This window comes from Lissotriton helveticus, chromosome 4_1 (genome assembly GCF_964261635.1).
Source record: "Lissotriton helveticus chromosome 4_1, aLisHel1.1, whole genome shotgun sequence".
NCBI lineage: Eukaryota > Metazoa > Chordata > Amphibia > Caudata > Salamandridae > Lissotriton > Lissotriton helveticus.
The window spans coordinates 1,060,593,006-1,060,616,814 of NC_136063.1; the positions used below are offsets into that span (position 1 = coordinate 1,060,593,006).

At 48.0% G+C, this 23,809-nt stretch overlaps 1 protein-coding gene across 1 annotated transcript in view; it reads right to left on the reverse strand.

Moving 5' to 3' along the window:
• Positions 1-23,525, reverse strand: part of LOC144828981 (fibrous sheath-interacting protein 2-like) — an 889,334-nt gene extending 865,809 nt beyond the window's left edge. The window contains exon 1 of the mRNA XM_078687658.1: positions 22,478-23,525. Within this exon, the coding sequence (XP_078543784.1) occupies positions 22,478-22,624 (147 nt within the window). The 5' untranslated portion in view covers positions 22,625-23,525. The remainder of the gene's footprint in view (positions 1-22,477) is intronic.
• Between the last annotated feature and the right edge of the window lie 284 nt (positions 23,526-23,809).

The window sequence follows — 23,809 nt, forward strand, 5'->3', positions numbered from 1 at the left end:
GTTACACTCACTGGCATTGTGGTTCTGAAAATCTGGATTCGTGTAATCGTTCTGGACTCGAGAATAAAAATTTTGTCGAAACATGACGAATTTGGTATCAAAAGACCGAGAATGACGAGCACATCATGTACATATATTTTCAGCATATTCGAGTGATGATTTCACCTCGAAATCGTCATTTTCGTTCTAAACCCTTGGCTCCCATTTATGTGTTGCCCTTTACATAGGCCTTAATCCAGCTGAATTCAATTCCACAAGGACACGTACTCCTTAATCGAATTTTCCATGACCTGTGCAAGTTGGAACCATTGCCCCAGGCCGAACTCGTTAGGTCAGTTCCCCTCCCAATGGGCGAGCAAAGATAGCATCAAGGCTCAACAAGCCATAAACCCATTTCAGCGCGCACACCTGCCGTATCTTGCTCACATCTGTCTCTACTCTTTTGCTTCACTTACTTTATGATGGGGAGGTGCCTGTTTTATTGGGGGTCCAGCGATATCTGATGAAATGTTGGGCCTTGCCGGGTGATTTGTTATGGGCAGCACGACGTGAAATATGTACATGTCATCATGACTCTGCTTTTCTTTTGTAACCAGTAACTATAAATGACATACTACGAATTCGAAGAAGGTTTGCCTGAAGCTGAATATTCTGTATAAAGAGAGAAACTTGACTTTGTAAATTCGAGCAGTCTCCTGAGAATATACTTCCCCGTGTGTTGTATTCTAGGACACTTGTTACCTTGGTTGCAGCCAATAAAATCGATCCTTGACTTCACCTAGAAGACTCTGAGTTTCTGTGGTCTGAATCAGGAGAACTCGAGGTCTCTGGGTGTACCCTGACACCGCTGGGTTGCCGGTTCTGTGCCGGTTCTTAAAAACCCAGTACCTCAGTTGGCGCCCAACGTTTGGGGCGATTCCAGTGGTACCGGTCCAGCCAGAGGTTCGTGAGGAGCTTCGTGTGAAAATTCCGGAGGAAGGCCACCACCTCATCGACCCCTGCATGTCAACGTGGTCCGAAGGTCTCTGCTGCGAGGTTCCCCGCTTCCCAACGGCTACGAAGGACTGCTGCCCTGGCTATCGCCCTGATTTGGACCCTTGAAGTTTGGTAGAGCGAAACACTAAGACGAGTCTTCTGGTGACGTCATCGATATCTCAGTTAAGTATAAGTGGAGCGTCTCCCAGTCCTTAGTTGGTCTTAGTCTTGGGTATCCTTTGGGATAATTTGTTGGTACTTGCAAGCACCAAAACCGAAGGACTCGTGTATTCACGAGAAATATCGTAATCGATAATCCTTTGAAGTTTGGAACTAGACTAGAGAGCGAAGATGCCTAGTCTTAGACTTGGAAATTTGTTTTGTCTTGGTGGTAATAATAGGGACTCCCGATTGGAGGACTCATGTCCGGTTCCTCCAGTTGGAACTCCGACTTACGAGCTATATGTGAAACATGGGGTAGGCCCCATCACATACAACGAAGTGTGGATTAAATACACCAGGAAAGATGGTGTTTTAAAATGGCCCCAACATGGTAGTTTTGATTCCGAAATCTTAGACAACCTTGAAGTTAAACTCTTCAAAAAGAAAGCCCAGCCGGCGATGTTTGACTCTTTTCGCTTATGGCGTAAAGAAGCCAAACAAAAGGAAATCAAATTAGCTAAGAAAAATAAAAGAGAAGAGGGACTTTCAGTAATGCAAGCTGCTATGCAGTTTAAAGACAATGAAGAAGAGCAGATGAGTGAACAGTTGCACAGGCAACGTAAAATGGCAGTAGACAAATGTTATCCAGTTTTGCCGTCTCTTCAGCAAGAGGCAGCAAAAGAGCGTGAAAAAGACCCATTAATGTCGCAATTACTAAGTTCGCCACCTCCCTATGCACAAAATGCCACGGCACCCCCGCAACCTTTAGTTGCGCAAACTACGCCTCCTGTTACTCCACAGCACCCACCAGCTGTTCTTCAGCTGGCTCCTACTCCTTCTGTGCAGCCCCCTCCAGGCTCACCGACCACCTTTGCTTCACCTGTGCTTTCTACGATTCCGCCTAATGTACTATCTACTTCTTCTAATGCTCCCTCTACGATTTTGCCTAGTGCTCCTTCTATGTCCCCTGATGCCTCCTCTGCTATTATCTCTGCCCCTGCCTTATCTCACCCCGTTTTTCCACCCGTTTTTCCTTCAGATTCACCTTCCATTCGGTAGAAAATGGCCCGCACTGTTACTAACATTCTTTTACCGCTTTTTGGGTCGCCTACTACGACCCCTAACATGGGACGAAGACAGTTGCGAAGTCGACTGCCTGACTATCAAGAGAGAGACTCACTGAATGGTTTAGCACGGAAATGGGTTATGGGCACGGTAAAATATGATGTAGAGTCTGTCATGGAAGTCTTCCATCAATGGGAAGCATCAACATAGAGATATGTTTTCGAACAGATGTGTGTTTTTCTTTGTGAGGATTTGGAAGACAATGATCTGGAGAGCAACCCGCAAGAGTTGTGTCGTGTACGATTTAAATTTGGAGAAGGCATGATTGTAGGTCCTGATGTAGAGAAAGCAGTTGAAATATTGTTATCATATCGGAGTAAGGGAAGTAGTTCTGGGTCACAATCTGAGCCTGGTACATCTAGTAGGAAAAAGGCGCGACAATACCCCATGAGAGAAGTTCCCCCACAATGGAGAGAGGGCGACACCTCTGTTGTCCCACCTATTCTGCCACATTTCCAACGTGTATGGGTACATGTCCCATGGAAGCGAGCTGAAGTTTTAGCACTCAAACAGACATTACCTGATCCACGTAAAAATCCTGCAGGGTATTACAAGGAGTTGTCGCAAACTGCTGGGTCATGTATAATGAATTTAGCCGATATCGATATGCTATTTGGGAATGTTGTTCCACAGCCTTTATGGGGTAAAATTCATCATATAGATCATGATCAGGAATTAGGTGACTCATGGGCTAATATTGCCGCTGTAGATGCCCGACAAGTTGGTGGTGCTAAGCCTGAGCCTTTGATAGCAGAACTCCCTGGTAAAATAGTAGATTACATGAAAACGATAATGCCTGCAATACGTGTAAATTGGGATAAGTTGTCTGCATGCAAGCAGAAGAAAGAAGAAACTGTTTCAGATTTCTTCACTAGGTTCGAAGAAACATTTGTCGACCACAGCGGTCAAGATATGACCACAGAAGGTGGTCAGAGATTGTTTGTCGATAAATTCGTGCACAATCTGCTTCCAGAATTGTGTAAAAAGTTAAAGGACTCAAAGTTCTTGGGCAGTCTCATCTTCAGCCCAGATATTGGCTACTGCACAATATTATGAACATAGGGACAAAGACGAGAAAGATAGAGTAGAAAAGAAAACGAAAGAATTAAAAACTAAGGTTTTATTGCAGCAAGCCTATCCGCCACGTGGTGGTGGTAATGGCCAGAATAACGGTGGTCAGAACACCTATCAGAATAACTATCAGCAGCCTCAACAGTATCAAGGGAACTCACAAAGAGTCGAGTATAATCAGCCACGTGTCAATATAGGTCCCGACCAGTGTTCATATTGCAAGGAGGAAGGTCATTTTAAGTATAGTTGCCCTATCTTGTTACAGCGTGCGAATGGTGTTTCGAACGTAAGAGGTAGAGGCGTTCAGCAAGCACCTAGAGGTAGAGGACGTGGAAACGTCCCCCAGAACGCGCAGTCTCTTCCACCACAGAATTCTATGAATAAGTTCGATCAGCAGAATAACGCATCTGGTAGGACAGCTCAGTACTATACTGATGATTACTATACAGAAGGCGAGCAATGGAACAGTAATGATTGCTAGGACAGCCATGGACAAAGAGAGGGAGTTGTTTCAGTTCCAGTAGATCAGAGTGGACCATACGTTGAGGTGATTACATCAGGTGTGTCAGAACCTTTTCTGTTGGATACTGGTGCTACAAAGAGTTCTATTATGCACTCCAAACTCCCTGGCGCACCTTTGTCTGGCGAAACGAACGTTTCTGTAGGTTTTTCTGGCACCCCGGTTAGGAACCCGATTTCTGACCCTTTGTCCCTTTCTGTTGGTCCTTGTGAATTAGAAGCACCCCTTATTCTGACAACAGGTTGTGGTGAAAACTTGCTAGGATTGGATTTGCTAAAAAGATTGTATGCGACTTTGTACTGTTCTCCTTCAGGAGTACAACTTACTTTAGGTAAGAAAGTGGTTTCTCCCATGTATTTGTCGAGGGATAAAATTCCAGCAGAATTGTCGCTTCTCCCAGATATTCTTGGGGCTACTGGTCCTAATGATGTGGGACTCTTAGAAATACCACCATATGTTGTAACATTGAAAGCCAATGTTAAAATGCCACGAATTCCGCAATACCGAATTTCCAGTGAGGGTGAAAAAGCCTTGCTAGCGATCGTTTACGAGCTAATTGCAAAAGATGTGATTGAAGAAACGAGAGGAAATGTTTGCAATAGTCCTGTTCTGCCTGTTTTAAAACGAACTGACCCCTCTCAGCCACCTGTGTACAGATTTGTGATTGACCTTAGAGAGGTGAATAAAATAGTTGTGCCACAATTCCCAGTTGTCCCCGACATTACCACATTGTTGACTATGATTCCAGCTTCTGCCACCTGGTTTTCGGTGATTGACCTGAAGAATGCTTTCTTCAGTATCCCGATTGCTGAGGAAAGCAGGGATATTTTTTCCTTCAGTTTAGGAGGTCGCAGCTTCCGCTTCAAACGCGCTCCTCAGGGCTACTGTGAAAGTCCATCAATATATAGCCAAGCTCTAAAAACACAGCTTGATACGATTGTTTTGCCAAAAGGTGCTACTCTTGTACAGTACGTTGACGATTTACTCATTGCTGCAGATACTGAGAAAATATGTAAGAATGCCACTTTGTCATTATTGCGTCATCTGTGTGCTTTCCATCACAAGGTGTCACTTTCCAAGCTTCAATACTGCTGACAAGAAGTGACCTACTTAGGTCATCTCTTGTCGAAGGAGGGAAGGAAACTGACCCCAGAAAGAATTCAGGCAATAGCGAAATTGAGCGTTCCAAGAACACAGAGAGAAGTACGTGCTTTCTTGGGCATTACATCGTACTGTAGACAGTGGATTCCAAATTTTTCGTTATTGGCCAAACCCTTGGTGGCATTAACGTGTAAAAATACACCCAATCCCATTCCTTGTTCTGAAGATTGTCAGAAAAGTTTTCATGAATTGCGCACAGCATTATGTTCGGCTCCTGTGTTAGGTACCCCCAACTACAGTAAGCCTTTCACATTGTATGTTCACGAGAAGGAGGGCTGTGCATTGTCTGTGTTGACTCAGTTATTTGGAGGTAGACAGCGCCCATGCGCCTATTTTTCGTCCACTTTGGATCTGGTAGCTAAAGCATTGCCAAGTTGTTTAAGAGCCACAGCGGCCGCAGCTGTTTCAATTCGACAGTCTGCTGGCCTAGTAATGAATAACACACTAATCGTGATGGTCCCACATGCAGTAGACACGTTGTTAAATAGAACCAAGACACAGCACTTAACCAGTGCTCGACTATCAAGTTACGAGTTAACGCTCTTGGCGAGTCATGTGCACATCAAAAGGTGCAGTACTTTAAACCTAGCCACATTATTGCCAATCGTAGAAGAATCAGACACTTCGGAACAACATGATTGCTTTCTTAGAATAGAAGAAGAGACAAAAGGAAGAGTCGATCTTTACGACACTCCTCTTGCTGAATGTGATGGTACATTATGGGTGGATGGTTCATGCTTCAAGCTCCCGAATGGTAACGTGACTGCAGCATATGCTATCACGACTTTGCACACAGTTGTTGAAACTGCACGAGTACCACTAGGTTCAGCCCAAGCAGCAGAACAAGTTGCACTCACTAGAGCATGTGTGTTGTCTAAAGGAATTAAAGTGACTGTCTACACTGATAGTCAGTATGCGTTCGGAGTGGCTCACAGTTTTGGACGATTGTGGAGAGAACGTGGGTTCCTGACTTCGCATGGAGCTAAGATTCAGCATGGTCAGTTGGTAAATGAGCTTCTTGAATCACTGACCTTGCCCCTGCAAATGGTGATTGTGAAATGCAGTGCGCATAAGAAGGTGACTGACGATATTGGTCGTGGAAACGCATTTGCTGATGAGACCGCGAAAGAGACGGCGAAGAATGTAATGAGCCGAATGTATGTTGCAGGCCCTGAAAGATGGACTGGTGATGTTGGAATATGTGAGGACACGGTAGAAAGTGTGAAGTCCATCCAAGCTGAGGCCACAGAGAAAGAGTTGAGCACGTGGAGAGAGAGTACAGGTAGAATGGATGCAAATGGTTGTTGGATTGAAACGACAGAACATCAGAGATGGTTGTTACCCGATGCATATGTGCTTGCAGTGGTTACAATGGCTCATGGAATGGCTCATATCAGCGTGAAAGGGATTTGCGAGTTGTTGGCCCCAGTGTGGAAGAATTCAGGGATTCCCAAGTGTGCAGAGAATGTTGTCAAGAATTGCATGGTATGTCTAAAGCACAATCCTGGTAGGGGAACCCCAACTCCAGCTGGTCATTTTGCACCTCCTATGTATCCGTTCGAGGTTTTGCAGCTAGATTTCATCCACATGGAGAGGTGCAACAACTTAAAATACGTACTAGTTGTTGTTTGTGCTTTCTCAAGATGGGTAGAAGCCTATCCCCTAAAAGACAATACTGCCTTGTCCACAGCAAAAGCCCTTGTAAAAGAGTACTTCCCCAGGTTTGGAATGCCTAGAATGGTCTGGTCTGATAACGGGAGTGAATTTGTGGGTCGTGTGATGAAGAGAGTGTGTGAAGGGCTAGGTATACGACAAAAGTTCCACGCTGCAAATCATCCCCAATCAGCTGGATTAGTAGAATGTTACAATGGCACGCTTAAACTTAAATTGGCCAAAATCCAAGCGAGCACAGGTCTTAAATGGCCTGACGCTCTGCTCTTAGCACTCCTATCCACCAGAATGACTGTGCATTCGCGAGTGAAACTCAGCCCTTATGAGATTGTCTTTGGCCGGCCAGCCAACATATGGGGAGTGCCTAGACCCACCAAGTTTAGCGAGCTTGAACACCCTATTTTGCTTAATTATCTGTATGAATTGACGGCTAAATTGCGTGTTTTGCATCAACAGGTCAACGACACCCTGCCTCCGGTCTCTGAGACTCCGGGACACAGCATTGACCCTGGAACCTGGGTGCTGGTGCGGAACTTCCAGAGGACTAAAAACGACCAGCCCAGGTGGACAGGGCCTCACCTCGTCCTTCTTTCTACAAGATCTGCCGTTCGGGTGGAGGGGAAGGCCAACTGGGTCCACGGGACCCATTGCAAAAGGATTCCTTTCCCTCTACCTTATGACCAGTGGGTCCAGGAGGGTGTCCCCGACACAGAACTTGATGCCGTGCCAAATGTCGTCCCTTTTAATGATTTGCATGTAGAAGGAACTGACTCTGAACAAGAAAACGAAAACATTTTGCACAAGGCTTTTCTATCTTTCACCACCTCGTGCCTAAAGTCCCACACGCCAGAAATACTTGGGCGCGGAATTGGAACAGAGTTGATCTTCCTTCTTTGTCTTCCCTGCTTCGTAACTCCATTCCAACTCTCTCCGGTCTCTCCTCCCATTCTCAAGCCAATACCATTAACACCTGGCTGACTGGAGGCTGCGACTCAGCGGCCCCCTTGCGTCGCATTTCCATCCGTCGACCAAAGGACTCCAATAGATGGTTTAATGACCACCTAAAAGAGCTAAAACTATCTGCTCGACAGGCGGAGAGACAGTGGAGAAGAAACTACTCCCCTGTATCTAAAACCCTCTATCTCAAATCACTGGCCAACTACAAAATTGCAATTCTCTCTGCCAAAACCACCTATTTCTCCACAAAAATAGAGGCAGCGGAAAATAAACCCAGAGAAATATTCAGTATAGTAAACAATCTGGCTTATTCCGACAGAGCTTCATCCCAAATCCCTCCATCCCAATCATTATGCGACCAGCTCAATACTTATTTTTTAGAGAAAATCACTACCATCAAGGCTAACATCCCCCCCCCTCTTCTACTTTTGTGGATCCCTCCTCCCCCACTGTCCGTAATCACCTTACCTCTATCCCTCCCCTCACTGAGGCCACATTCCGCGCGATACTCCCCAAAGTTAAGTCGGGCTCCCCGGCAGATATTTGTCCGGCCCGAATCCTGCAATATATTTACTCCTCCTGCCCTGAAGCCCCCATCACTTTCCTTAACAATTCCCTTGCACAGGGAGTAGTGACCCCGGCACTTAAGACAGACACTATAGTGCCCATCCTAAAAAAATCCGGCGCTGACCCTACCATCTCAGCCAACTACCGTCCTATTTCCCTGCTGCCCTACCTGGGCAAGGTACTGGAACGCCATGCCACCGCGGTTCTCAGCGCCCACGTAGAGGCCAACGGTGGACTGGCCTCCCGTCAGGCCGGCTTTCGCCCCAGGCATTCGACCGAATCAGTGGTGGTTTCGGTCCTGGACACCCTCAGGAAGGGCATGGACAATAACAAACATCAGGCGCTGGTGCTTCTCGATCTTTCCGCCGCCTTTGACACGGTTGACCATACCATCTTATTGTCCCGTGTCAGGGCGGCGGGAATTGAGGGCTCAGCCCTGATCTGGCTGTCCTCCTTCCTGAGGGACCGCACTCAGGCGGTCCGGCTAGGAGACTTCACAACCACTCCACTCCCTGTCACTTGTGGTGTTCCCCAGGGATCTTCTCTTTCTCCTTTGTTGTTTAACCTCTACATCTCTCCCCTCATCTTTGCTCTTCAGCAGCTGGAGGTTACCGTGTACAACTACGCTGATGACCTCCAGCTCATCTTCGATCTGTCCACTTCCCCTCTTTCTGTTTCTAACTTTCAGTCAACCATGACTTTCATCAGGGACTGGATGAACCACAACCATCTGAAATTGAACCCGGATAAAACCGAGCTGGTTCTCACCGGTGGTTCGTCCAGTCCCTGGAATTCCCGTTTCTGGCCCCCCTCTCTTGGTCCCCCTCCCACTCCCTCAACTACAGTTAAAACACTGGGGGTCAAAATCAACAACCAGCTCACCCTCCACTCACAAATCAGCACTGTTGTCTCCTCCTGTTTTCTCACTCTCCGCACTATCCGCTCTGTTTCCCGTTTTTTTTCCCCACAGGCACTTAAGTTGATCATGGCCGCACTGGTGATCTCGAGGCTAGATTATGCCAATGCCATCTACAACGGCATTCCAGCATATAGCCTGCGGAGACTCCAGTTGGTTCAGAACCAGGCGGCCCGCCTGGTCTATGGTCTCCCACGGTACCACCACTCCACACCCCTTCTCAAAGAGCTCCACTGGCTCCCTGTTAAGGAACGTTCCCTGTTTAAGACCGGTTGCATGGTCTTTCAGGCCCGACAAGGCACTGCCCCTGCCTTCATTGCCTCGTTATTAAATTAATACGTCCCCACCAGAGAGCTTCGTTCTTCCTCCAAATCCCTCCTCCAGACCCCACGTTTCAAACGCAAAAAGTGGGGCGGAACTAATTTCGCCACCCTTGCCCCCACTTTCTGGAACTCCCTCCCTGATCATCTTCGCTCTGCAACCCATTATCTTTCTTTTCGCAAAGATTTAAAAACCTTTCTTTTCAAACAAGCCTTCCCTGTTTAATTCCCCTTTTGCCCACGACAGGTTTTATTTTCCTCAGGTGTCGAACTATCCACTAGCGCCAAGAAACCGTATGGTGCACGCTGCGCTTTATAAATGTTTTAAATTAGAAATTAGAAATTAGAAGGCTGTGCCACCATCCAAGCGAGTGACAATTACAGAGCCTGACCTTTTGCTCCCTGATCAGACAATACCTGGGAAGCGACGGTATAATTTGAGACCGAGAAAAACGAACTAATAAATAATTTCTTTTTGCAATTTGAAACTAAGATCCATGGACGAATAACGATATTTCCTTTCCCCCAAGTACTATTTTTGAAGGTGCAGCTCTCCCATCTAAGAAACTTGCTTATGTTTTGTTTTTCGAACCGCCATCCGGGTTCCGCTGCTAGGGCCGCGGTTGATAAAAGTCTTTGGGGTGCAGCTGACGACGTTAGGTCGGTAGTTCTGGTTGGTCCAAGGGAGTTGCCCTAGACTGACGGAGGCATCCCTTAGCAGAGGCAACCTACCACCGCGGGCAGCACTTTAGAGAGGATGGAGTTTCCCGATGTGGAGAGACCTGCCAAACAAATGAACTTTAATCACCGACTGTGTAACACGATGACAAAGAAAAGTTTTATAATATTGTGTATTTTTATGCTATTCAGCGTAATGATATGTTTTATTCTCTTTTCGTGTAACATTTGCACCCACTGCATCACCCATACCTCCTCCTACTATTTCCTCTCATTCTTTCCACCCTCTGCCTGACCACGAATCGAATAGGAGATTGGAGTTCGTCAATAACTCTTTGTGTGGTCTTATGCCTCACACAACGGATAAAGGTATCCCTTATCTGGTCTTGCCATTCAGTCACAATGGTTCTGTATGGGCATATAGGACCATGTTCATATATGCACACGAAATCTACCCCCTACGTTCTGTAACAGATAATCCTAGGAAAAGTGCTCTAGTCAAGGGAATAGTCGATATGATTAAGGAAGGTATTTCTTATGAGACTATCCCTAGAGATGAGACACTAGTCTACATGGGATGGAACATGACTGGATATGGAGCTACTCTAAGTGAGAAACAGCAAGCTAAAAGATCGTCCCCGATTTGGATTGTACCCCATCAGGGTCATCTGTGTCTGCAAGGTAATGGCACGAATCCCAAGGCTCAGTTAGGGAAGAGTGTCTGTACTAAGACGTATGTGTTTGGATCTCAGACTTCCCCTGCGTTCTTAGCAGCTAAAGGTACCTATTTCATCTGCCATGATAGAGCCTATACATGGTTGCCCCCTGACTTTTCGGGCTCCTGTTTTGTTTCCTTCCTGTTGCCTCCCACCTACACAGCAGCGGCAGACTACCACAGGACAAGGACAGTTAGAGGTGTCTTGAGTGAAGAGGACACTGCAGGTCAAGAATTTGGTGACTTTGCGATGGGTTTTCTGCCGTTCTGGGGAGCCATGGCTAACAGCAGAAACATAAGGCAATTGACAAGGGTAGTTGAGTCCACCGTGATTGAAACTGCTGGTGCCCTTAGTAACCTGACTGCTGAGCTCCAGTCGGATCGACTTATGACCCTTCAAAACAGGGCCGCGTTAGATGTCATACTTGCAGACCGAGGTGGGGTATGCAGATTAATCCAATCTAGTTGCTGTATTTTCATCCCTGATAACGCTCCAACAGTGTACCAGGCCATCTCCAAACTACACAAGATTTCCGAATCTATTCATGTGGATAAAGGAGATTGGTCACTAATGGGATGGTTCTGGGAACTGATATCCGCCTGGGGATGGAAAATTCTAATGGTCATTGGGATGGTCTTAGCCATTCTTTTCCTGTTCTGTCTATGCATACAATGTGCTCCTGCAATATGTGGCCTCTGTGTTACATCATGTGTAAGGAAGCCTGTGTCAAGAGATGAACTAAGTACTAGAATGATGTTACAGCAACATCTCAATGACTTTAGGAATATAGATCTGGACTCAGACTAACATGAGGATAGATTAATTGCCTATGTAAGGGCAAAAGGAGGGTTTGTGGTTCTGAAAATCTGGATTCGTGTAATCGTTCTGGACTCGAGAATAAAAATTTCGTCGAAACATGACGAATTTGGTATCAAAAGACCGAGAATGACGAGCACATCATGTACATATATTTTCAGCATATTCGAGTGACGATTTCACCTCGAAATCGTCATTTTCGTTCTAAACCCTTGGCTCCCATTTATGTGTTGCCCTTTACATAGGCCTTAATCCAGCTGAATTCAATTCCACAAGGACACGTACTCCTTAATCGACTTTTCCATGACCTGTGCAAGTTGGAACCATTGCCCCAGGCCGAACTCGTTAGGTCAGTTCCCCTCCCAATGGCCGAGCAAAGATAGCATCAAGGCTCAACAAGCCATAAACCCATTTCAGTGCGCACACCTGCCGTATCTTGCTCACATCTGTCTCTACTCTTTTGCTTCACCTACTTTATGATGGGGAGGTGCCTGTTTTATTGGGGGTCCAGCGATATCTGATGAAATGTTGGGCCTTGCCGGGTGATTTGTTATGGGCAGCACGACGTGAAATATGTACATGTCATCATGACTGCTTTTCTTTTGTAACCAGTAACTATAAATGACATACTACGAATTCGAAGAATGTTTGCCTGAAGCTGAATATTCTGTATAAAGAGAGAAGCCTGACTTTGTAAATTCGAGCAGTCTCCTGAGAATATACTTCCCCGTGTGTTGTATTCTAGGACACTTGTTACCTTGGTTGCAGCCAATAAAATCGATCCTTGACTTCACCTAGAAGTCTCTGAGTTTCTGTGGTCTGAATCAGGAGAACTCGAGGTCTCTGGGTGTACCCTGACACCGCTGGGTTGCCGGTTCTGTGCCGGTTCTTAAAAACCCAGTACCTCAGCATGCCCCTTGACCCAGAGTAGTCAAAAAGAGGTTTGGGTGGAAGGTGCTTAAGAGCTCAATTGTGTGCGGCCAAGAGTGGCGGGTCAAAGGTGTATGATGGCATTTTGTCTATTGTTGTCAATCTAGCAGAACAGTAGCGACCAGCACAGAGCAGTTTGAGCGTATGCAGCCCAATATTTGAGGAGGTGCGAAGGAGTGGGAAGCAGAGAACTGCAGGCACTGTAGGATAAGGAGGTTCACAATGTCGGCCCTCAGGGGAAGTATGGTCGCAGACCAGTCTTCCCCCGGGGTGCTTCACGCGGGCGGAAGGACAAGTTTGGGTGGGGGTCAAGGGGTTGGATAATGGGAGGAATTAGGGTCGGCTATAAGGTTGCAGGGGAGGAGGGCTCTTCCTGCAACTGGTACCACTGGGTAAGGTTAGAAAAATATAGTCCACCCTCCCACCCTGCAAGTTTGGGCCAGGGCGATGGGTCGGTCGGGCGTGCCAGTTTAGGACAGGTCGTAGGGTTGGCTGTACTTTGGAGGGTGGAGAGTCACAGATGAGCACATCCACCCCTGGGTGGGTTGGGGGCGCAGGTGAAGGATGGGGGTGCGGGATACAAGAGCGACAGCAGGTGATCCTAGAGAGGAGTTTGAAAGATAAGTGAAGACGAGAATGGAGAGATGGAGGAGGTCGCAAAGTGAAACGAGATGAGAGTAACAGGTGTGAGGGGTGAGGATGGATGGAGTGAATAAAACGGTTGCTGATGGGAAATGTTATAGGTATTTAATGTTTTGGTTAATGTAGTTTAACAACCTTGTCCTAATAAAATTACCTTTTACACGTCAAGTATCAGCGTTGAGTGTAATTATTGCGCGATGGCTGTGTGGACCAGCAGCGATGAGTGTGCTAGTCTATTAAGACTGCTGGAAGGGAGTGGTGATAGCTGAATCTTTCTGAACACGATGGCCTCCCAAGGGCCATCTCACTAGTGACCCCCTGCAACCTTACCACTCATTGAATGCCCCTTGCTTCATAAGGCTTTTGTTTGCCATATGGGGAGACCTAGTTATTCATGTTTGGGCAGTCTTTCCCCTAGTACCCCCACAAACTTACTGCCATCAAACAGTATCATGCTGCCATCTAGCGATGGAGATGCCATCAACAATGAGACCCACTCTCCACACCCTCAAAAGCCTCTCCCCCCAATGAACATCTCCGGCTCAGGGGCAAGCAGAATCATGGGGAACTGCAGACAAGATACAACAGGGCCTGTGCATGCCTGGCCCAACACACAGCATGCTGGATGGGCACCAACACTAGCTGGCATATTACCAGCTGAGACACACATCAACAGCAGGAGCTGTCATTCATGGGCACACTGCGGGCCACAGCACAGCTCCTGCATGCACTGTGTGAATGCAACTGCTGTCGAGCCTGCGCAAGCTAAGCACCTACTTGCTGATGTGCACTCACTCCACCAGCAGAGAGAGAAAGACAGACCCTTCTCACCTGTGCCGGATACTGCCAAGCAGGACTGCTTGAGAGCAACATGCAGGAGATGGGAGTTGCACTTCGAAGCAAGACATGGTTTCGGAAGTTAACTGTCACATACTGCAGGTCAGGGACGCAGGAAGTTGTAGTGAACAGGAGGCCATGCGCATGGGAGGTAGCAGTTACAAAGACTACAGGCATGGAATTCACACGCACTAGGCAACAAGGACAGACTAGGGGAGAAGGGCAAAAGTTAGAGTGACAAACAGACAGTACGGCTCAAAGATGCAAGTCAAACACAGACACCAGGGCTCGGCAGACACACTGAAAGCAGAGAAATCAGTCCAAGGACTGAGAAGGCAGCAGTCACACACAACAGGCTGCCTGTGAATGAAGGAGAGAGGCACCGGGGGTAGGAGCCAGATGCTGCTGCTAGAGACAACAATCCAGCAGACCCGGTTTTAGCGGATGGGCCGGGTGGGCCAGGCCCCCCCAAACATGGGCCAGGCCCCCCAAACATGAGCCTGGCCCACCCAAACAGGAGCCTTGGCCCTCGCAGTGAGGGTTGAAGGAAGGCATGCAACGACATTGGGCTCTAAGGGCTGTCTGTGTGTGTGTGCGCCCCGTCTGAGACAGCTTCCCGGGCGCACAGACACACAGACAGATTTACATTATCGCAGCCGCACCCGAGTACTTCACAGGTCTTTAAAAGACCATTGATATGTTAACGAGGCTTTGTTTATTTTTTCACCCCTTCATCTCCACAGACCCCCATGGAATACTCTTTAAATACTAAGGTTGCGTTTCCCCAGACCAAACCCTCTTAAAATATACTACCCACCAGTATGGATGACATGTGATTCCCACACCTTGTAATCCTCATTGGCTTATGTGACATTACCTGTAGACTGATTTACATACTTGTATGATTCATGGTCTCTGTATAATGTGTGTGTGGTGTACAGTACTGACACACACTACACTGATATGAGTAGCGCTATACAACAAATAAAATGCATGTGAGATAGGGGCTACGTAAAGATCAGGGGCACTGTTGGAGGGTGGCAGTGAGGGAATCCGAGGTGGAGTTAGTGGGAGGGGCTATGGAGCGATGAGAGGCACTGTTGGAGGGTGACAGTAAGGGAATCCGAGGAAGAGGTCATGGGGTAGAGGGGGAGCTAGGGAGAGATGAGGGGCACTGGTGGAAGGTGGTAGTGGGGGAGTCTGAGGAGGTGGTCATGAGGGGGAGGGGCTACAGTGAAATGAGGGGCTCTAGTGGAGGGTGACAGTGAGGGAATCCGAGGAGAAGTTCATGAGGGGGGCCATGGAGGGATGAGGGACACTGTTGGAAGGTGGTAGTAAAGGTATTTACGGAGAAAGAGGTGATTGGTGTGATGCCAAAAAAGACTTTTGCATTAGCGCTAAAGCCGGCCCTGTTATGGTCTTTCTGTTTTTGTTTATTTAATTAGCAGTTGGGTAATAAGGGATACTGTGGAACATACTTTAAAGTGCGTGCTAATTATATTTACTGCTATATTCAATGTTTTATGTTTGAAGGTGATTTTACGAATGTTTTTACCGGGAAAAATTAAAGTGGAGCCCGATGGTGCCTGATATGGGGCTGGGTTCCAAGGTCAGCTGTGAGATAAGGTGCACTTGACAGGAGTAGTGGATAATCAAGCCTGTAAGGGAGTGAGTGCATTGCAGAGTCCGGGGTCAGGTGGCGGTAGTAATGAAGAGGGATTCTCCCTGAAGGCTCGCACCGAGGGAGCCAGAGAAGTGTCACTTGCCTGATACTCCTACCTCAGAAACCTCCTGTTCCCATCAAAGGAACATTACATGGAAAAAACACTTTTTGAGAGTGATCATATTTAGAAAGAGATTTGGGAAAGAGTGCGTTTTACTGGGTCTTGTAAGACTAAGACGAGATAAAGGAGGGCCCTGAAGAAGGCCTGCCCAGACATATATGAGACAAATCAAGCCCGCAGTGGCCCACCCAAATACACCCTTGGCCCACCCCAAAAAAAAATTCCTGGAGCCGGGCCTGCAATCCAGCAATGCAGGAGTTGGCATTCAAGCGCAGAGAGCAGGGTTTGGTGGAAAGTCACACACTGTAGGCAGTGAGAGCAGGGTAGAAGAGGTCTCAGTCATACAGAAAAAAAACAGGGCACAGGATGTGGCAGTGGCACTGCAGGATTTAAGAATGACCTGGTATACAGTAAGTGGCAGTCAAGCGTGGTCAGCAGTGTGAGAGAAACTCAGGAGGTGGTAATCATACCCGGCATGATATATATGAGTAACTCTGGGAAACCCCTCAGCACACTGATTTCCGAACAACAAAGGCACGCTGCAGTGAATGCCTGCTGTGTCTCGGAGGGGAGGGGGGTGGGGGAGCCGTAGAGAGCATACTGATACAGGAGCACTCTAGCTGGTCCCTGGGTGTGCCCAAGGGGCACTGTTAAGTGCATGCTACGAAGGAATGCTGAAGACACATGTCACACACTGGAAATGGAGAGGCAGTGTAGGTCCTGGGGAAAGCGAAGGCGCAGCCTAGTCTTCCCCTGCGATGCTTTGCGAGGTTAAATGACACGACAGGACAGGATTGGCAGATTGCGGGAAGGGTGGAGTTTGAAGGGGGTAATACAATAAGGAGTCAGGAGAGGGGGGTTCAGACGCTTTCTGACTCCTCACACTACAGAGGAGAACATGTTTGTGAGTGAGATCGGAAGGTGAGCGCCTAGCTGAGGTGAGTGAGGGGAGGAAAAAGTGTCACAGGGACATAACCCCCGCACAGGGCCCACTCCAGAAACAGACGTGTTACCAAAATCACAGCCAACACGAGTTGTAGTTTTTGTGGTCGTTGTTGGCCGCAGTTTTTATTACCATTGTATACCAACACATTTTGTCCCCTGGGCATCCCTTTTATGGCCAGGGTCATAAATCATTATCAAGGCATATCATAAATCATACGTCCTACATCTACTACATGTCATAAATCATAACTCATGCGTCCTACATCATCAGCATGTCATAAATCATTTAGCATGTCATAAATCATTTAGTGTTATGATAACTTGGACGTCATACATGATCAGAGCTGCCTGTCATAAATCATTTGTCATAAATCATACTGTTGGTCATAAATCATTCTGTTGGTCATAAATCATTATCCGTCATTACTTATTTGCATATCACAGGGTCATAAATCATTTGTGTCCCATAAATCATTTGTGTGATGGACCGCCATAAATTGGAGGCGTATCTCCTTCCTTGGCACTTTTCTGATCCAACTTGTTCTGTTGGTTTCCATGTTCCTTTGCATGTGGGGAGTAGCCTCTCTCCAGAGTTAGGCCCCAACTCGCTACCTTGCTTTTGTTGTGCCCTGCCGTCCGGCCGGGTCTGGGCTGCGAGCGCCGTCTCTGTCTGCTACCCCCTTTTGTTCGGCCTACTCACCCTGCCGTTCGGCATCCCAGAGTGAGTGGCCCTCCTTCTACACACCGCCCTGCCGGTGTGCCTCCATAACCATCCGCTGTACCTCTCTTATCCGCCAGCACTGCGACATTGCTGGTACTTAGGTGTGGGTGGGTGGGACTCAAAATTCTTCTGCGCCGCTCCCCCAGCTCCACGATGTAGTGACGAGCTGCAGTGAGGGGGAGCGGCGTCTTATACTTCCCCCCACGATTCTCCCGCCATGAAAAGGCGGGTCTGCCACCTGGGGGAGGGTCAGTCCTCACCTGGCCCCCCCATTGGCCGAGTTCCTAGGCGCCATCCTGGCGCAAGTTGTTGCCGCGACGAGAGTGCCCTTTCTAGTTTAAGGCCCTTCCCGGCGGCTAGAACCGGATCCTTCCTGGGCACTGGCGTCCGTTATGGCGCCGGCCCTCGAGGCCCCCTTCAGGGGCCGGCCTCTGCAATAACCCCCGCACAGGGCCCACTCCAGAAACAGACGTGTTACCAAAATCACAGCCAACACGAGTTGTAGTTTTTGTGGTCGTTGTTGGCCGCAGTTTTTATTACCATTGTATACCAACACATTTTGTCCCCTGGGCATCCCTTTTATGGCCAGGGTCATAAATCATTATCAAGGCATATCATAAATCATACGTCCTACATCTTCTACATGTCATAAATCATAACTCATGCGTCCTACATCATCAGCATGTCATAAATCATTTAGCATGTCATAAATCATTTAGTGTTATGATAACTTGGACGTCATACATGATCAGAGCTGCCTGTCATAAATCATTTGTCATAAATCATACTGTTGGTCATAAATCATTCTGTTGGTCATAAATCATTATCCGTCATTACTTATTTGCATATCACAGGGTCATAAATCATTTGTGTCCCATAAATCATTTGTGTGATGGACCGCCATAAATTGGAGGCGTATCTCCTTCCTTGGCACTTTTCTGATCCAACTTGTTCTGTTGGTTTCCATGTTCCTTTGCATGTGGGGAGTAGCCTCTCTCCAGAGTTAGGCCCCAACTCGCTACCTTGCTTTTGTTGTGCCCTGCCGTCCGGCCGGGTCTGGGCTGCGAGCGCCGTCTCTGTCTGCTACCCCCTTTTGTTCGGCCTACTCACCCTGCCGTTCGGCATCCCAGAGTGAGTGGCCCTCCTTCTACACACCGCCCTGCCGGTGTGCCTCCATAACCATCCGCTGTACCTCTCTTATCCGCCACGCCGCCAGGGAGGCTTCACGTCTTCCTGCGGCTCCCCCCTTCTTGTGACGCTCTTATCTTTTACCTCCGTTGCTCTTTATATGCAGCCTGCTGTCAATGGCATGCTCAGCTCCATCCTTGTCGTTACCTCTTTGTACACCGGTTCTCCTTCCGGCTTCCTCAGCTTCGTCTCAGCTCGCCATGGACCATACATGAAAATAAAATTGGGAGACAGTCAGCTGCAGCATATGGTGTCTTGATACAGCACCCAACGTTAAATAGCCTTGCGTACCACAGTTGCACCTATGAAATACACCTACATAATGTGAGGTACGGTGAATAAATGGGTTCACCATCCTCTGGTAAATTAATGCTCCCTTCCCGAGTAGCTCTGAAACACGGCTGTTGGAACCTTCAAAAGGTGCATGGCAAGAGAAGCACCTCCATTGCCCCGTTTTTTTTTTTTTTTTTTTTTTAAGAAGTCTGATGAAGAGATGGACAGGCTGTACGAATTACCTGAATCAGAGAGTTAATGAACCTCTCGCTACCTGTATATGCTAAGTAGGTCAGCTATCTCATTTCTGAAGGTAAGCCATATTGTGCTTTGAACGCTTAGGTGATAACGTCCTCGTTATGCAAATGGTTGGCCAATACTAAAGATTTTTTTTTTTTTTTTTAAAGTGGCATATTTCTGAGTAGGTTTAAACCAAAATGTATTTATTTATTTATTTCTTTATTCTTTCACTCTCCACGGGTGCTTCAAAGAAGGCAAAGTTATTGATAACCATGCCCCTGTTCCCTTTGCTTATTTATAGCGGTCTCATTGTTACTGGTTCCTGCTTATAGTAATGCAACTTCTCGCAATTAGAAGCCCGTGGACCATGTGTCCTGCTCATGCCAGTTGTATGACACGGAATATGAAGAAAGGACGCCCTGGGGTGCGAATGTACCGGCACTCTTAAACTAACCTGCTTTCCAAGTGCCTTGGAAGGGGGGCGAGAGACCGTCGCACCCCAGCTGGCAGCACAACATGAGCCGATTGGAAAAAACCTGCGGTGGTCGTTGATTCGAAAACGCTTAGCTGCATCCACGCGGACATTTTTTGCCACTCCACCTAGAGAAGGGGCACTGCCCCTCAGCAGGCCCTCGCGCCTTACAGTGGACACATATAAACTTGAACCTAACCGCCTGCGCCACCCTGTGTCTGTGCGCGGCTGCAGCGCCTGTCTCCATCGCCGCCGCACCTTGTGGGCAACAAGTTAGAAAGTGGGATTACTCGGCCGGGGGGGGGGGGCGCACAGGCGCCCAACAGGCTTTGCGGTAACTGTAACAAGTCCCCCTTAAATGGGCCGCGACTCCAACCTATGCGCGCTGGTTGGCACAATTCCTTTAAACGCACGTTCACCTTGGTGCAGCATAACAGCTGTTTCTAGTTACCCTACTCATACTCCTTTTATTGACCCCAGATGATTGAAAGGCTGGGTGGACCCGCCGGGATTTGAACCTGTGACCATGAGGTCGCAAACAGGCCCCGGACATGGATGCAGTAGTCCACTGGGCCACCAGGCGCTGCCTCTAAAATGGGACGCCTGGAAACAGAGGGCAAAGAAAGTATTCTAGTAATGGACCCACTACGTGGTCTCCCGCTGTTTTTACACCCGCTGGACTCAAGGGCTCGTTGAACTGCTATAAATCACGTTTTCAAACATTTCAACAGTGAAAACCATTTTAACATCGTGACTAAATCCCACGCAATTTCGAGCAATAAGAATAATTCAAGACAGTACTTCAGCTGCTCATGTTCATTCGTCTTGTGGCACAATAAATCACTTCTCTAGCTTTGCTAATTCCGCTGTAAAGCATTCAAATGGCCCAGCTGCACAGGTGTGATAACCCCTTGCTCCAACTTTGAACCTGAAATGCCGTGACTAATCCTGTTAGCGTGACCTTTGAACGTGGACCTCTATGCCGGGATTTTTAGTTACAGATTGTTCATGACCTTTCATCACACTATGACCAAAGGGGCATTTCGGAACTCAACATTCTTGAGTTAGAGTGCCATTGTTAATAAGGCCACCATAGGGCAGCATTGCCTCTCTGCTCGCTTTTGAAAAGAATCTTAACATACATTTTGTACTCCCTCCGGACCTCGGTCGGTACGCTATGTTCCTTCTATGCCCTTTCCATAGGATGTGTTGTGCTGGGTTTCTGTACACACCGGTATCGGCCCGTGCTCACTCTACCCCGGTTCCAGTCCTCGATATACGCTACTACCCTGGTAGCTCGGCCTCATCTGTAGCTGGCAGGATTTTGAATGCGGTGGGGGCCCGTCTAGAGCCTTCCTGCGCCTGCTAGCTGCTCCTGTTACTTCCTCCTATTATGCACTTTGATTTCTTATTATTTATTTATACAACAAGTTCCGCACGTGCTGCATTTAGTCCCAACGGGGTGTATATTGCAACACTAAGTTATTTATTGTTTTTCCAGCTGCCCCGCACGTGCAAGGTCCACGGGCGCAGTTGGTATTAAAAAAGAAGAAAGACCCGGTGTGGATCTCGGGTGCCTGAAGCCACTTGGTAACATTACTAGCTATCTTTTCCTGACAAAACGAAATACAGGTATCTTTTTCCCTTTTTTTTTTTTTTTTTTTTTAAATGTGCGTGTTCCGCCTTGTTGCCCCTTACACACAAAACAGGGTTGCTAGCAGACGTACTTCGAAACATTTGGTATAAATTATTTGTCGACTGCCGATTGTCCCTCACCTGTGTATGAGAATATGGGAATAGCCCGCGATCCCTCGCCCCCACAATACCGTCTGTAAATAGCTCTGGAGGCCACTTCGAGACCAATGCTTAAACCCTGCCTGTTGCTCTATCATTAACAAGCCAGGAATCCTTTTACCTTCTCATCATTTTCGCGATGTACCATCAAACCCGTACTTTCTTTTACCGCTAGTGCATAGTTTGAGGCCCCCTGAGGCCTGACACAAGCGCTGTAACATAGTGCATTAAACAAAAGGTATTAACCGCTTAAACCGTGCTCCTAACATTTTGATAACATTGCAGGGGGGGATGCGCGCCCCGGCCTTTGTGTACCCTGCATCTCTACATTTAGCATTGTTTCGGGAAATTATAAAGCCGATTTAGTAAACCCGAGAGCTCTGCTGCAGAGCATAGCACCCTCTGGACACCGCACACTGCCTGTGCTCCCTTTCTCTGCTCAGTACAAGGCTGCGCTCGGTCTGGGTGGCGCTCTCTGCGTAGATCTGTATGTAACGCTTGCAGACAGAACAGTGTGAACGCACAGTGATGCCAACGCTACTACAAACTTCCTTTGCACAGGCCAGTGCACACAGCATTATATTCCTAGTGTGTCTTAACTTCCGTGTGTGAAACATTAAAATGCATTGATGAATATCATTATTGTACGGATTAGAGATTTATACACATGAGCACTGTTAATTTGACCCGCATAAACCTGTACTCTTATTTCCATTTTACATTTGTTCTTCGAGTTACATGTTTTTTTTTTTTTTTTTTTTTTTTTTTTTTTTTTTTTTTTGCTATCACCAGCCGTAGGGGCAGTGTGAGACCCACCTGGATCTCTCCGTTCTCGCTCGATCGCGCGCTGTCCCTATTATGGCCCCCGTTCTGCCAGCACCAGTATCTATGCTCGCAGGTAACCCCGGGCTGGAGGGCCAAAAACTTCAACATGGAGCACAGTAACACTCGCGCTCCCCGCTCAACCTTCTGTGCCTGCTCTGGGCCCGTGCTCACCTCGACCTCGCCTATGTCGCCGTCCTTCTTTTGCACGATTCCACCACGGGCAGCTGGGCTCAGTTTCCTTTTCGGATCACGGAAATTCGGCGACGCCATCTTCACTGATTCCACGTGGTCAGCCATGCTGAGTTCCTTAACTGCCATCGCTTCGGCCACTCGGATTTCCTCCGCCCCTGGGTGGCAAGTGAGGAGGGGGCACTTTCAAAGGACATCGCTCCGTTGCCCTAGCAGTTTCACGGGCCTGGGGGGGGGGGGGGGTCCTTCCTGATCGGGCACCGTCGTCTCCACGTGCTGTCCCGCCTCTGACCCCGGCAGGGGATTGCTGTGGCATCTTCTCCTTCCACTCCAATCCCTTCGTGGAGCTTGGGAAGGGGTCTTATCCCCTCCAATACGGCGCAATAGTCTACTGGCTGGACTTGTATATATGCTCCATATTTTCTTCAGAAATATTCCTCAAAATTCTTCTGCGCCGCTCCCCCAGCTCCACGATGTAGTGACGAGCTGCAGTGAGGGGGAGCGGCGTCTTATACTTCCCCCCACGATTCTCCCGCCATGAAAAGGCGGGTCTGCCACCTGGGGGAGGGTCAGTCCTCACCTGGCCCCCCCATTGGCCGAGTTCCTAGGCGCCATCCTGGCGCAAGTTGTTGCCGCGACGAGAGTGCCCTTTCTAGTTTAAGGCCCTTCCCGGCGGCTAGAACCGGATCCTTCCTGGGCACTGGCGTCCGTTATGGCGCCGGCCCTCGAGGCCCCCTTCAGGGGCCGGCCTCTGCAAGAACAGGTGATACTGGACGCAATCCCTTGTTACACCCTCGGATGAGCTGGCCCTCGGTGCGTCACATTTTGCAATGGTGTTGGGCTGCCGGGGGATTTTCACCTCGTTTTCCACATAGGGGGTAGTATTCCTATTGCGTAAATAAACTGGGGGAGAAAGCCTGCGATTAGTTCTGAGCCGATGGCAAAGGCAGTGGGACATATGCTTCTGGGTTATGATGGCATGGGTTTTATGGAGGCATTGGGCATGGGTAGGATACCCTCTCCGGCTTTTGTGGGACATAGTGACAGCCATCCCTCTTGCTTTGGCAGCAGATTGTCAGACACGTCACCTCAGGAATCGGAGGGAGGAGGCACGGCTGCATGGCGTGATTTTTCGTTTGGTTTGCGATGGGGTTTTTGCCTGTGCACGGCATTGGTACAGGGCCTATAACAATTTGCCACTAGGTGGCGGTGTTGGTTGAAGTTGTGTACGACCCAATATGTGTAGTTTTTCTGTGTATCTTAATTTTAGTGAGTTCCGAGCAGTTTGTCTTCCTCTGCTAAGGGCAGACATAA